The 16,309-nt window shown below is 36.1% G+C and overlaps 1 protein-coding gene across 1 annotated transcript; it reads right to left on the reverse strand.

Moving 5' to 3' along the window:
* Positions 1-9,033: 9,033 nt before the first annotated feature.
* Positions 9,034-15,435, reverse strand: LOC147544814 (NAD-dependent protein deacetylase HST1-like protein). Its single transcript, XM_086636120.1, has 5 exons — positions 15,321-15,435; positions 15,153-15,213; positions 13,574-14,157; positions 13,230-13,332; positions 9,034-9,290 (listed from the first exon to the last, which is right to left on the reverse strand). The coding sequence occupies exons 1-5, from the start codon at positions 15,324-15,326 to the stop codon at positions 9,271-9,273; spliced, it is 774 nt and encodes a 257-aa protein (XP_086492246.1). The 5' UTR covers positions 15,327-15,435; the 3' UTR covers positions 9,034-9,270.
* Positions 15,436-16,309: the final 874 nt, after the last annotated feature.

Below are 16,309 nucleotides of genomic sequence, written 5' to 3' on the forward strand. Positions count from 1 at the left end.
ATTCAAACACTAATGAAAGGAAAACCAAATTATATAGTAAGGGCTTTTTAAAACTAATTTAACACAAGCAAATGTAGGTTGTATTCATGTTTTTCTTATGGGAGATTTGTTGTTTGGACTCCCTTTCGTATAATTGACTTGCTGTTTGACTCACTTTTTTCAGTGTTGCACTTTGGACTCCCTTTTGATGGAATCACCCGAGAATATTCCGTCTCTAAAATTATAGTTACAAAAATTCCCATTTTACCCCGAAATAATTAATATTGCAGGACCCTCAAACTTCATCTCTTCCTCTGAATTTAGTGTTGTCCAAGCATCATCTCTTTCTCTGCATCATTTATTTCTCTCTAAAAGATGACAAGATGATGATAATATCCAGAAGGACTCCCATGAATAAGAATCCATAAACCACCAAGGTAGCAAGAAGTCACTCCTATCAACTCACTATAATAAACATTACATTGTTCAAATACATCAAAAAAGAAATCATGTCTGATCAAAAGCATAGATTTGATTTCCCAACCATAGAGGTTCTAATAGCCATAACTATGTTGGAAATATAAGGTTTGATCAACGAAAGTATTATCACTCGAAAAACCAAAAACAGAGTTTGATGTGTCGTGGTATGGAGGCCACTGCCTTGAAAGTGATTTCGGTACAACCTCGGTGCAAATTGTATGACTCCGAACACTTCCCAAGGATTTACCACATCTATCACCTTCCACTGCACTGAAGAAGATGATATTGGAGAAGCCGAAAATCGGCTTCAATATTTAGTAGAAGATTAACCCTCTTAGTAGTTGTGTTTTTTTTTCTATTCTGGTTTAGGTCTTATTTATAGACCAAGTAAACCCTATTAGGGTTTCCCAAGAAACGTGGAGAAGAATAAGGAAGTTGTGGGGTTTGAGGATATCCGTTACTTGTTATATAAGGAAACAAATAATAGAGTTTCAGAAATAATAAATACCAAAAAGTATTTATTTTATTCTAAATTCCCCCAAACTCCAGAACTCCCAAACCCGACCCGACCCGACTTGGTCAGACCGACTATTCTCCTCAAGTGGGACTATCGGACGTAACGGCTTTGAAAGCCATTTATCCAACAATCCCCCACTAAAGGGTTACAAAGACTTCTAAATACCGAGCCTAAGTGGGACATGTAATTAAGTGTTCAATATCTTTCGATTTGAATTGACACATAGTGAAGTGAGGCGACAACAAGAATAAAGCAACCAAGTGAAATTACTCTTGAACTTGGAGATTCTTAGTTGAGACCCTCACAGCACATACGATACCCGGTGACTTTCTACGTTCTCCGCGATTCGTTCATGTTCATTTAGTAGGCCCTGAACATACCTTGGGTCTAATGAGTTTTTAAGAAGGTTGTTGTATGTCTTCCATAGAAGGCGACCTTCCACCCTCGGGCTCACGCAGGTGATTTCTTTAAGTCTACCTCAACGTAGACGTTGACCCCTCACATGGGTCAGGAAATCATTAAGAACTTTGGTAAGTTCAACCTCACTTCAGTCGTCGGTGCATTCATCAAGTCCATCTCAATAGGACCACCACAAAGGGCTATAAATGCATTAAGAACTTTCACAAGTTCAACCTCACTTCATCGGCTACTATGTGTCCATCAAGTCCGTCTCATTAGGACTGCCCTGAAGGATATGAACACATTCATCAGTCGGTGCAATCATCAAGTCCGTCTCAATAGGACCACCACGAAGGGATATGAATGTATTAAGAGCTTCATGCTCAACCTTAGGTCCAACTTTGACCTGCTCAGCAAAGCTCTGTTGTGCTCTATACTCAACTAGCACTGCTCCACGCTATTGGAGTAAGGGATCAGCCACACAGGCTTTATCTCATCTATCTCGGCGTCTCGAGAATCAATCTCCTCGTGAAGCCTTTAGGAAGTGGGTCTGCCAATTTATGCTCAGACCACACATCCTCTAGAGCTATCGCACAATTCTTCAGCATTTCACCATTGTACACATTATCCTCTGATATCATAATGGCCTCTTGTGGGTTACTATGAAAGGAGATCCAACGTCATCTCCTTCCCCCACTATGACACGTCTTCCTAAAAAGACTTCTTAAAAACTAAACATCCTGACCTACCAAGTCAAAAGCAATAAATCCAGACTCCATAGTATAGCGCGTTGTGCATGTCAGTTTTGTAAGACTTCAATAACACAACACCTCCACCAAGGATAAAATTATAACCACTAGCTTGAACAAACTTCATCATTGTTAATTACTCTCAGTTAGCAACACAATAACCTTACAAAGCTGCAGAAAATTAGTTTACTGCAAACATAGGTTAATAATGCCTCTCAAGTACTTAAGCAAGCGATGAAGAACACTTTGGAGTTCCTTACTAGGGTTATGAGTATATCTAGTGAGTCTGTTAACCGCAATGACAAAATCAGGTTAGGTTTAATTCACAAAGAACATCACATTTCTCATGATCTTAGCATACTCTAGTTGAGAAAAACATATTCATTCTTAACTAGAGCTATGTCAAGGTCAAATGCAGTTCTCGCATGTGTCACATTAAACGAGTTGAACTTTCTCAATATCTGTTCAACGCAATGAGATAGACTTAGAGAGATGACATTTGGGTTTCTCTTTAACTTAACCTCAAGAAAGTCATTTTTCTCTATTAAGTCCCCTATCTCAAATTTAGATGTCAGAAAGGTTTTGACCTCATTCACATCATTTATACTGGAACCAAGGATAAGCATGTCATCAACACACACACACACACACAAATGATGACATATCTGGACTATCACTGTATTGAATATACACACGAGTTTGAGTTTATTCACAGTGAAGTCATTGCTTAGCATGGTATCATCGAGTTTCTCATACCATTTCTCAGGTGCCTGTTATAGACCATAGAGAGACTTCTTTAGGCTACACACTTTACTCTCCTGACCAGGGATCACAAATCCCTCGGGTTGAGACTTATAAACACATGAATCTCCTCATCTAGATCTTCATTCAGGAAGGCTGTCTTTACATCCCTTTGATGTATTACTACGTCATATAAGGCATCCAACATAATGAGAGATCTTCTCATAGTAATTTTGGTCACTAGAGAGTAAGTGTCGAAGTAGTCAAGTCTGTCTTCCTGTGTAAAACCTCTGATCATAGTTTGGTTTTATACTTATCTATGGTCTCATCAAGTCTCATTAGCACGAGAAATAGACATCTCATCAACCGATATCCATATTGTCACATACCCATAAATATACTGTTTAGAATAAACACACGATTCAAAGTTATTCACAGTAAAACTATTACTCAACAGGGTATTGTCAAATTTCTCATGCCAGCCCCTGGGTGTCTGTTCCAGACCATGTGAGGACTTCTTTAGTCTACGTACCTTACTCCCTTGACCAATGACCACAAACCTCTCAAGTTGAAACATGTAAGTTTCCTAGTTAGGTCTCTAGTTAATAAGGTTGTCTTGACATCCACTTGCTGGATCACTAAATCATTCAAGACAACCAAGACAAAAGTGACCTAACAATTGTGATTTTAATCGTAGGAGAGTAAGTACCGAAGTAGTTAAGTCCTTCACTCCGTGTAAAGCCTCTATTCACAAGTCAAGCTTTATACGTTTCTATGGTCCTGACTAGCCTTAGCTTTCTCTTAAACAACCATTTACTACTAATGGATTTACACCCTTAGGTAAGTCAGCCAGTTCCCAAGTGTGATTAACTAAGATAGAGTCTAGCTTACTCTTCATGGCTACTTTCCACAAGTTTTAATCTACTGAAGTCGTGGCCTCATGATAAGTCTTTGGGTCAGTCTCAATTAAAACTAGACACAAATTGATCATTCAGCCAGACTAAACTTGTAGACAGAAAAGCAGTGATGGAGTCAGGGACACATGATAGAGTCTAGCTTACTTTTCATAACCTCTTTTCACGTGCGTTCATCTACTGAAGTTATGGTCTTATGATAAGTCTTGGGTCAGTCTCAATTAAGAAACTAGACACAACTGATCATTCAGTCAGTCTACACCTTCAGATAGAATAACGGTGAAAAAGTCAGACAAAGTTTTTCTCTATCCTACGTCTCTTACGTTTCGCAAGTTCTGTTCCGTCTAAGGTGTTATCAATGACATAACTAGAGGGAGGGCATACTATTCGACATCTCAACATGGAAAAGTATGCTAGTAAGTGACTTATCATGCAAGGGAACATTCTCAACCGACAGTTTCAAAGGAAACACATGCTAAAAATTTCAGCATCTCTAGATTCTATCATAACATTATCGTCTAACATGAATCTGTATGCAACACTATTATGAGCATAACCAACAAAACCAAAATCAACAGTTTTGATCTAACAGTGACTTTCCAAAGTCAGGTCCACCCATTTTTGTTAAACACCCCCACACTCTTAAAATTTCAGGTTAGGTGTGAAACCCTTCCAGAATTCAAGGGTGTTTTGTCTAACACCTTCGTGAGGTACCATGTTCAACACATGGAAGACGGATAAATTTGCCTTCCCCCACAGGTCCTCTGGTAGTCCCACCTAACATCATGGATTTCTTCGTGTTCTTAAGTGTCATCTTATTCCTTTCAGATTCACCATTTTGTTGTGGCGTATAAGGGGCACTAAGTTCATGAATTTATCCAATGTTTCTCACAGAAAGTATTAAGGGTGTTAGGGCTATACTCACCACCCCTATCTGATCTAGACCTTTTTCTAAATTCATGTCCAGTTGGTTGTGTACTTCAACCTTATATTTCAGAAACGTCTCTTTTGCTACATCTTAAGCCCAAGGAGGTAATCTCTCGTGTACCTATAGTAATCATCTATGAAGTACTATTTACCTTCATTCTTTGCTAGGCAGTTCTTGATGTCAGCTAAGTCTCTGAATGCACTAGTTCTAACAATTCCACATTCTAGTTGTGACATGTTTAAAAGGTGAACAACATGTTTAGGTGTTACAGAAACATTTCATCTAGTGTGATCATCAAGATCGTCTACACTAATATGTTCACCAATTTTCAATATAAACATAATTAACATATTCTAGCTTCTATACATAAAGGATATCTAGTGTGATCATCAAGATCGTCTACACTTACGAGTCCAGTCTTCTTGAGAAGCAGAGTTAATCATGTTCTCATCTACAGTGTCACTCATCAAAAAGGTATGACAAGACTAGTGATCTTATCATGCACAATGTCAAGAATTGCTAGCAAATATTGGATTATACTCACAGTACTTTAACTATTATTAAATGGAACGAGGTACCTTTAGATGGTTGTCCTGGCTCCAAGAGGGTTCACAGACACACCCAACCTAGAACCCAGCTCTGGTCCCTTCTCGATTGGACCTTAACAGTCCGACGTTTGTCGTTCTCCCCTTAACACAATGTAGGAGATGTTATCTCCCTTCAGCAGAAACAAGGTTCCCCATAACAGTGGAGATGTGAACTTTCTTTAACGGAAATTGGTTTCCCCACATCAGTGGAGATATTATCTCCCTTTAGCAGAAACAATATTTCCCCACATAAGTGGAGATATTATTTCCCTTAGCAACAAACGGGTTTCCCTATAGCAGAGATATCTCCATCTTCCTCTCAACCGAATTCCACCATGAAAGCTTCAGGCAAGCTTTCTCTCTCTAGGAAATCTGCACCAAAACCAAGAAAAACACAAAAGGAAACAAGCCAAAACCATTCCCTACAGAAACCCTAAATTCTCAAGCCCTTAGCAGACTTAGGCAAGCAGCAATGACCATCAAGGACCGAATCAGCACAATCAAACACCCACCATTAACGAACCAGACTCATTCTTCTCTAACCCCTTGGTTTCAAAAGCATTGAGACAAGAAATCTTAGGTATAGGCGTTTCCTTAAAACTTGAAACCGCCATTGGTAACCCCAGGATAACTCAGCCCCAACACCAGCTTCAATCTCTTACTCTCTTTCTTTAGAAGTTTTTCCTCTAAAATTGAGTCGAAAATATTGCTTTCTCTCTCCAATCAACAGGTTCCGGCAGCTCATCATGGTTGTTGCCTTCTTCTCCCTGCTACTAATTTTGACAATAAGAAGTTATCACTTTCTCTCTCTAGAAAGTGGATAGTGCCAAACTAGAAAAGAAGGTTTGAATAAAATAGCATTGTTTGAGAACAGCAAACCCCTTCCCTCTTCATTATTCCAAATTAACCAATCCATGATTATATCTTAACACCTTTTGCAAGATATAATAAGAAATCTGTTTTGTTGGATTTTGCCTCTAAGAAATTAACTTCTTCATTAATTTCTTTTCCCACAAAGCTAACCTCGTCTGTACTAACACTTTTGTGCCTCAATTTCTCCACGAGTCTCAAACTTTATGGGTTTGTTACTCTTTCCTTTTTATTGAGAAAACAATACTTTGATTGATCAATTAAATCACTTTCAAATGTTGGAAATATAGGGTTGGATCAACGAAAGTATTATCACTCGAAAAACCAAAAACAGAGTTTGATGTGTCGTGGTATGGAGGCCACTGCCTTGAAAGTGATTTCGGTACAACCTCGGTGCAAATTGTATGACTCCGGACACTTCCCAAGGATTTACCACATCTATCACCTTCCACTGCACTGAAGAAGATGATATTGGAGAAGCAGAAAATCGGATTCAATATTTAGTAGAAGATGAACCCTCCTAGTAGTTGTGTTTTTTTTTTTCTATTCTGGTTTAGGCCTTATTTATAGACCAAGTAAACCCTATTAGGGTTTCCCAGGAAACGTGGAGAAGAATAAGGAAGTTGTGGGGTTTGATGATATCCGTTACTTGTTATATAAGGAAACAAATAATAGAGTTTCAGAAATAATAAATACCAAAAAGTATTTATTTTATTCTAAATTCCCGCAAACTCCAGAACTCCCAAACCCGACCCGACTTGGTCAGACCGACTATTCTCCTCAAGTGGGACTATCGGACGTAACGGCTTTGGAAGCCATTTATCCAACAAACTAAATCCAGAGAAGATGAAAAGGAAGTCCAAATCTTCATCTTTCCACTCACAATTTTGCTCTTGAGATCAAATCCCCACCCGTTTAAAGATGAAGAAACCCAGAAATCCAAAAAAATATGAGAAGGAAAAGATAATAAAAAAATTTTGCTCTTCGATCCATGATTCCTCATCTTCTTTAGATCTTCCACTGGTTCCAATTTCGCCATGAATCGTTAATTAGATTAGGTAAATCTCGATCTAGGTTTTCGGATTCCAATTTCCAAGATAGTAACCTCACGTTGATTACTCGCTGGCCGTTGCCTTTCTCATTACCGCACAGTTTTTCTCTCCACTCTTTCACTCTCAATTATTTTTCTAGTAGAGAAGATCCAAGATCTAAATTAAACATTAATTCCAAAGGACGGAGGTTAAAGTCACAGCTTTAATGGCGGGGGAAATATAGTTTGGAAAATAAAATAATTAAGTTAAATAAGAGTTGATCAACCTTCAAACTTGTTATAGTTAAAAATGGAGTTGGGTTAATAACACCATAAAGAAGAAGGGTAAAATAGTCCAAAGTATTTTGGAACCGTTACATTTAACATTTGTTTAGAAAAAGGGAGTCCAAAGTGCAACACTGGAAAAAGGGAGTCCAAACAGCAAGTCAATTATACGAAAGGGAGTCCAAACAGCAAATCTCCCTTTTCTTAGCTATAAATACAACCATGAACCCTATGAGAGAATTGAGAGGGAACATGAGTTAGAGAGGAAGAAACGCCATGAACTCTTCAATTAGAGAGAGAAAATCGAAGGAGAGAACAATCTCTGGTCCGTCAGAGCATTAGGCGTTAAGGGGATGTGAGCCCGGGTGCTTACAGATTGATCAGTGCCTATAGAGAAAATAGTTGTAGGGCTCCGTGCTTATAGAGCCACCTGCTAACAACAGTTTGGCCCGGTGCCTTTAGTCACACCCCTTTCTTTTATATGTGGACTTATCTACAGCAAATACACAGAGCCACTTTCTTTTTTGTTGGAGTAATATACAGATCTAGTTGTGTTTAATACGATTTAAGTAATAAAAACTTTAGACTGTCTATGTTTCCTTTTGCATTAAGTCTATAAAGAGTGGAAAGTTTTTTTTATTTTTATTTTTGATGAAGAATAAAGAGTGGAAAGTTAGTGTTTCCAATTTCAAACATCATACCCTGAATATTGGGCAATATGTATCACGAAATTTTTGGAGACATGGTAAAATATTCTATCTTCTAGTTGTAACACTAAAGTAGTCTGTAAGAATTTTATCAAAAAAAAAAGTAGTCTCTAAGACTGTAACTAGTAACATAATAGGATCTACAATAGTAGATAAATTGTATACTATGTATAAAAGTAATACTCTATTTAAATTGTTTATAAGGAGAAGATACATGTCGCAACCACCAGACAAGTTTTCTTTCCGCACGCGAAGTACTTGGGAAGCAATAGTGGCGGCGTTATCGACAAAGCGTGAATGTAAAATTATGGCTAGCAAGCCAATATGACCAATGTAAAGTTATATTGGCGACTGATTCGATAAGGGTAACAACAGTTCTGTCTAATGATAATTTGGTCCTTCCATGGAAGACTATACGAGTATGGAATGAGATACGGTATTCATGAGATTTAATTGAGAAGTGTCGGGTAATCCATGTATATCGAGAACTAAGTCAAGCAACAGATTACCTATAGAAGATGAAGCCGAACAATAGTGTCCTAATTCTAAAGAGTAATGAGTTTTCTCGAGCACTAGTAGATATTATAAAGGCAAATAAAAACAGAGTCATTAGACTCAGGAGAATTGATGTATTTTTTTTCAGTATATTTTTGTTACCGCTGACTGATGCAAAAAAATAAAATATGCAAAATCTCTTGATTAAGTGCTGAACATGATATAAACAATAATTTTTTGTTGTAATTCTTTACTTCAAAACAACCCTAAGTACTCGACCATTTGGATGATGATAGTGCTATAGAGGTAGCAATCAAATCGGGATTCTTGATGTTTATCTAGGTTTGTGGTAGAAAATAAATTAATAGTCCCATTTCATGACAAAATCAGGAGTACAACAGTAAATAAAACAAACACACATTACATTCCATTCCATTCCATACCATACCATAACATACTATACCATAACATACTATACCATTGTCCACATTCCACAAAACTAATTAAAATGGCGAAGTCCTTAGACATGATCATCCCATGAGAGATAAAAGAAATAAAGAAGGAAAAGGATCATCTCTAAGCAATTCCTTTAGAACGTAGTAACCAAATCTGCAAAAGTAGGAACCAAAGAAACGATTAGTTTCAAGACGATTATGATTATGACAAAATTAGACTAAGACTTAGGATTCTAAATTGCAAATTACCCTTTTCTTATATTTTACATAAAATTCTGGAAGCAACTACAGTCCTAATTACTTGAAAAAGTATTTAATTGATGATTTCATTTTAGATCGGAACGTCTCAATTTTAAATTAAGGTTTTCAATTTTATTTCTAACTCAACAGTAAAAATGTCTAAGTCTAATTATTTCCAAAATTATATATACGAATTCCTATTTAATCAAGGATGAGGCTATACAAAACTTTATTTTTTCTGGCTAAAACTATAAGTTAACGCTTACAAAGAAAAATAAAAAAATATAAACCGCCGGAGAGAAACATTACCATCGTTTTTGGAAGAGTGAGAAAATTCTCATTTATCATAAAATGATTTTTTTGGTAAAAATATATTTTGTTTTAGTAAATATTTTCACAATTATTTTATAAAAAAATACATTTTTGTTTACTGTCCAATAATTATTTCAATAATATCACATTGCTTCGCACACAGCACAAGAAAAATAAAAGTTTTTCCAGTTATTAACTGAACCAAAATGTATTCTGAGTAACTAGTTGTACCAATGATTACCCATCTTTTGACATTTGTCTTAATCAATTGAAATTTGAGTTAATTTCTATATGGCCCCCTACTTTGTGACCAGCTTCCTTTATGACCCCCTTTTTTCGTAAATTCAAATATGACCCCCTATTTTCAGGTAAATGTCATTACTACCCTTCCTAATTCTAAATTTAAAAACAATAAAAAAAAATTATTTCCTTCCTCTATTAGTTTAAGGAAGAATTAATATCCAAGAGTGTTTCCACACATCTTGAACAATTAGTTTATCCACCATAGGTTTGGTGAGGAATTGTGTAACCCATTATTTAATCATAGTGGAAGATTTCTGGACTAGGTCCCGTGGTTTTTTACCTTCTATCTTGGAGGAGTTTTTTACCACGTTAAATAATCTTTGTGTCTCTGCTTTTACATTCACATCTTTTATCTTCATATTCTTGGACTAGTTAATTAGGTTATTTTTCCTAACAAGTGGTATCAGAGCAAGACTAGATTTATCGTTCAGAAATATGGAAGGAAAACAGTAGTGCACTTTACACATGATTCAAGTGAATTCGTGAATAATAGATGATTACAGATGGAATGTGAGATATCAGTGGACTCAAGACGTTATTGAAGAAAAAAAAAAGGTGTTGAAGATAAAGAAAATCCATATAGAATACAATACTTCAGATATGATGATAAAACCATTGTCCAAAGGAAAGCATGAGCTATGTAGTAGTATTGTTGGCTTTGGAATGGTGGGTCCTTTTCATATGTCGGGAGGGGGAATTTGTTGGGGTCCCTCCTTATATGAAAAGGATTCCTAGTTGGAATAGGATTTCCCTTATTTCTTATTTGGGGGAAAAAATAGAAACTTCTATTTTTTTCAAGCCTAAAAAGGAATTCCTTTTTCTATCGGTAAGCCTCCTTATTTGTCATTATAAATAGGGAATAAAAGGGATGGAGTTATTGATACTTTCAGGTTAAAGAGTATCATACTTTCAGTTCAGAAAGTATCCTCCCAATTGGGAGAGTTACTAGAGAATCCTCTCAGATATATCTTCTCAAGTTAGAGAGAGAGATAAGAGAGATGAGGCTTTGCAGAACAAAGAGAGGTCAGAGAAAGAGGTTTCTGAAGTGGTTCTTTCAAGAGAGATTGAAAGAGAAGAATATTGGTTTGAAGAAAAGAAGATTATTAATCTTGTGAAGCAATTTAGTTTGTGGTTATCTTCTTCAACCTTTGGTAATCTAGGATTTGTTCAAATCCTAAGGAGTAAGAGGTTTCTATTCTTTGTTTCTTTGTTCAGTTTATCCACCACAGTTTTGGTGAAGAGTCGGTTAATCCTCTATTTGTTTAGGGAAGAATTGGTTAATCCCCTATTGTGTTCAGGGAAGAATTGGTTAATCCTCTATTTATTAAGGGAAGAGTTGTTATCCAAGAGTGTTTTTCCACACATCGTGAAGAATTGGTTAATCCTCTATTAGTTTAGGGAAGAATTAATATCCAAGAGTGTTTCCACACATCTTGAACAATTAGTTTATCCACCATAAGTTTGGTGAGGAATTGTGTAACCCATTATTTAATCATAGTGGAAGATTTCTGGACTAGGTCCCGTGGTTTTTTTACCTTCTATCTTGGAGGAGTTTTTTACCACGTTAAATAATCTTTGTGTCTCTGCTTTTACATTCACATCTTTTATCTTCATATTCTTGGACTAGTTAATTAGGTTATTTTTCCTAACAAGTCCATTATTACCTCACCCCTCTCTCTCTCCACCTCATCTCACCCTACACCTCACCCCTCTCTCTCTCTCTCCACATCATCTCTCCCTACACCTCACCCCTCTCTCTTCAATTCACCTCTCTCTCTCCAACTCACCCCTTTCTTCTCCGGCAAGGTGGCCGGCAGGAAATACCTTGCCGGAAAATTTTCCGGCCGGCCACCTTTAAACTTAAAAAAAAAAAAAAAAATTCTCTCTCCTCTCTCTAATTTTTTTTTTTTTTTTAAATCTCTCCACTCTCTCTCTCTCTAAAACTCCGGCGAAGGGGGTTTCCCTTCGCCGGAGGATCTGTTCGTGAACAGACCTGGTGTTCACGAACAGATCTATTCGTGAACAGCAGGTCTGTTCACGAACAGATCCTCCAGCGAAGGGAAACCCCCTTCGCCGGAGTTTTAGAGAGAGAGCGAGTGGAGAGATTTAAAAAAAAAAAAATTTAGAGAGAGAAATTTTTTTTTTTTAAGTTTGAAGGTGGCCGGCCGGAAATTTTTCCGGCCGGCCACCTTGCCGGAGAAGAAAGGGGTGAGTTGGAGAGAGAAAGAGAGAGGGGTGAGGTGTAGGGAGAGAGGAGTGAGGTGTAGGGAGAGATGAGGTGGAGAGAAAGAGGGGTGAGGTGGAAATAATTTTTTTTTATTGTTTTTAAATTTAGAATTAAGAAGGGTAGTAATGACATTTACCTGAAAATAGGGGGTCATATTTGAATTTACGAAAAAAAGGAGGCCATAAAGGAAGCTGGTCACAAAGTAGGGGGCCATATAGGAATTAACTCTTGAATTTTTTCTCTATTGGCCATATATTAGACAAGGCCAGCGCTTTGGGGAAAGCTAAATAGTTTCCGGGGTGTGAAGACTTGGTCAATTTTATTTAGGGGGAAAGCACAATACTTCTCCACCTCACCTCTCTCTCTCCACCTCACCTCACTCTCTCTCCACCCACCTCACACTCTCTCCACCTCACCTCTATCTTCTCCGATTAGGTCGCCGGCCGGAAAATTTTCCGGCCGGCGACCATGAAGACAAAAAATAAAAAAACAAAAATTTTCACTCTCTCTCTCTAGAAACTCCGGCGAAGGGAGAGAGAGAGAGTGAAAAATTTTTTTTTTTTTTTTTTTTCTTCTTCATGGTCGCCGGCCGGAAAATTTTCCGGTCGGCGACCTAATCGGAGAAAACAAAGAGGTGAGGTGGAGAGAGAGTGAGGTGAGGTGGAGATAGAGTGAGGTGAGGTGGAGGTTTTTTTTTTTATTTCCCCTTAAAATTTATTTTCCCGGAAAATTTCTAAAATTCTACATATTCCCTTTAAAATTTCATATCCCGGAAACTATTTAGCTTTTCCCAAAGCGCTGGTCATTAGACGATGAAATTAACTTTGCCCGAGGGATACTTTATGTCCAGCCGTCCAAGCCAAATAAGTTTCAAATGTTGGTCATTAGATTTAAAATATTTTTCAATAGGATATGAAATCTCACCCTTTGATGACATAAATGAGATATTTTGGTGGGACATCTAGCATTTTGCTAATGAAATAATAATGAAAAATAAAAGGGAGTGCCTACCATCAAGGAGACAATTTTTTGGACCTTCTTCAGGAGCACTTTTTAATGATCTGTCCTTTCCAAGCTCTGGATGGACCTTCTTCCTTAACAGCTTTGTTACCAACTACATAATAAACATTATTTCAGATCTGACTCAGAAAAAAACAAACACTTCCTTAGATTGATCATTTCTAGATAGTTTGGATCATACATAATAATAAGTATCAAGTATAAACTAAGACACTGTTGTCAGGTAAATAACAATTGTGCCCTAACTACTATAACTATAAGTCAGATTTCTATGAGTTGGATTCAGTTGAGTCAGATTTTGTGAGGATAAAAATAAGTGTAGAAAGAGACCTTACCCGACTTATTTTCTTCATTGGACGAGAATCCTGTCCTTTACGAGTAGTAGGTTTGTTGGTGAAAGAAAAACTTTTCCTTTTGGTAAGGGTCGTCGGTTTCTCACTAGAATGTTGTGACACTTCATGTAGAATTGACCTTCCGATGACAACATCATCTGAGTCGGCTGAGAATAAGTCAGCTAGAGTTATTCTTTTTTTCTCTGTAATTTCATTGTCGTCTGACTGAAGTAAAGGGATATCATCAACGATCTTGATTAAATCATCTTGTCTAGAGAAACAAGTCTCAACCAGATCAAAACTGCTAATTTTCTTTTCCAATTCTAGTTTTAAGTGCATACCGACTAACGGATTTTCAGTAACAGAATATTCTTTCTCCATTTCTTGTTCTATTATTTCTTCTTGCTCATTTGTGACTGCAATTTCGTTTTCTATTAATGCATCAAAACCAAAAGTTCCGATGGTTAAAATACCGTCTGTCCAACCGTCAAGAACGTCAATTAAAGCGACATTCTCTTGTAGCGTTTCTTCGTTTGGTTCTTTCGTAACATTCTCTTCTTTTTTCGCATCCTCAAGTGATAATCCACCTAAGAAATAAAGAAAATTAAAGAATAGTATAATGGTTTATGGTAACTATGATTACAACAAAAAATTTCTCCCAAATAAGATTGTCAGAAAACAAAATAATGTTTTGAAATGGACTTAGATTATAATTCATCGTAATTATATTATTAAAAAACGTTCAGAAGACATTGTAGAAAAACTCATTCAAATGCCCAAAATACGACAATTCAGATAATGGAAACCGTATAAATTATATACCAACATCAGTACTGAAAATATGTTACATTTATTGTTCAAATCATTGAATACGTAGATGTTTCTATTTGTAAACACATTAGTGGAAGCTACGTGATTTCCTTTCTCTTTTAACATAGTAGAGGTTTATGAGCTTTCAACAAAAAAAAAAGTAGAGGTTTATGAGTGAACATGTATGATGGACTACCTGTCTGCCAAAACTATTTTTTTTTTTTTTTTGTTGAAAGCCAAAACTACTTATATTTTCATCTTTTGAATTACTTTATGTTTGAATGCAAGCTTTTAAAACACCTTTTATTTGTTTATATTTATTAAACAAAAATTAGGAGGGAAAACATATCCTATGCCCTTCATTTGAAAATGTAAGTTTTATTCTCTCTCTTTCCAACAATATAAAACAAGATAAATAGAACAAACAACGATAAATTATTTCAACAAAAAAATAATAACAACAACAAATTGACAAAAAGTTATTGACCCTTATCCGGCAAAAGGTTATGATGGTATCTTACCGACATTTTAAGAACATATAAAAGTTAACGAAAAATTTTCTTGACCTTTTATTTGTCAAAAGGTTATGACGGTGTACTACCAACAATATCACTTATATGCTAGAATAGTACACCAACAATATCACTCATATGCTAGAATAGAATGTTACAGAAAGATGTGTAAATCTACTTATTGTATAAGTGTTCGAAAACTGGTATGATTAGCCTATATTGTTAAATTAAAAAATAACAAAGCATTAACAAAATGAGACCTTTTTTGGGACAAACAATGTAGTTCTTTGGATGGAACTTTTGGTGAACCCAATTGAAGATCTGATCAAGAGAAAAAGGGAAACAAATTAAACCAAATCGGACCAAAAAAGTGGAACCAAGAAGCAGAACCTGCAATGAAAAATGAAATGGTCTTCTTAGTTCATTACCTTCATATTCTCTCTGAAACAAATTAAGTTGAACACAAACACAAAAAAATATACAAAACTATGGAACTTGAGTATTGTTATTATAGTGAGGGAAAGAGATACTACTATTAAGAGAAGAATTGGAAGATGAAGCAGGGCCAATTTTCAGATCACTCATAGTCTGACACTTGGCATGTGAGTAGGGTCTGTTTTGATTGGTAATTAACCTTGGAGACCAGAAATATGTTTTATCTTGTCAGCAACTATCCCAAATACCAAATTATGAAATTACCCAAGTTTTTCTGGTTGTTATGTGTAAATTACCCAAGTTACTCGTCCAAGATCAACTACGTATTTTTAACCTTGGATTTTGTTTGATGATTTCTAAGGTTTAGATAGTTTTTTTTACTCTTTATCTCTCTAACTTTGTTTCTGATTTTAGAAAAATAACGGTAATAGGGGTTTTGGGGAATATAAAAGAAAGCGAAGTGATGAGAGTTATGGAGGAGATGAGATGAATGAGTCTTTCTCCAAAGAAGAAGAAAGAAGAGGGGAAGAAGAAAGAGGTGAAATGACTTAAAATAAAAATTAACTTTTTTAACTTAAAGTTAATTTTGTAAATTTTTAAGTTTTTTTGTGCTCCCCACGGAAAAATATTTCTGAGATTTCATAAAGAAACGTAGATTCCCTAGAGAATTATTCCACGAGGATTATTCTTTATTCCCTAAAATCGCGGCCAAAGATATTGACTTAATTGATTACATGACTAGCCACCATATCTTTCTCGGCTAACGGCGATACGTTACATTTAATTCTGATTTACACCAAAAAGAAGATCAAGAAAATAATGATCCAATTTTGTTTCTCGTAAAGAAGAAACATAAGAAGAATAGTGTGAGATTGTGAATGTTGTCAAACTTATCACTCTCGTTTTAAGTTTAGTGTGTGGATTGTGAATGCCCAAAGGTTTTTGTTTTTAGAGTGGAAAATGACTTCGACTTAATTAACAT

The sequence above is a fragment of the Eschscholzia californica genome, unplaced genomic scaffold (assembly GCF_041429995.1).
Source record: "Eschscholzia californica isolate CP2 unplaced genomic scaffold, dmEscCali1.0.p SCAF_4, whole genome shotgun sequence".
In the NCBI taxonomy this organism is placed as follows: domain Eukaryota; kingdom Viridiplantae; phylum Streptophyta; class Magnoliopsida; order Ranunculales; family Papaveraceae; genus Eschscholzia; species Eschscholzia californica.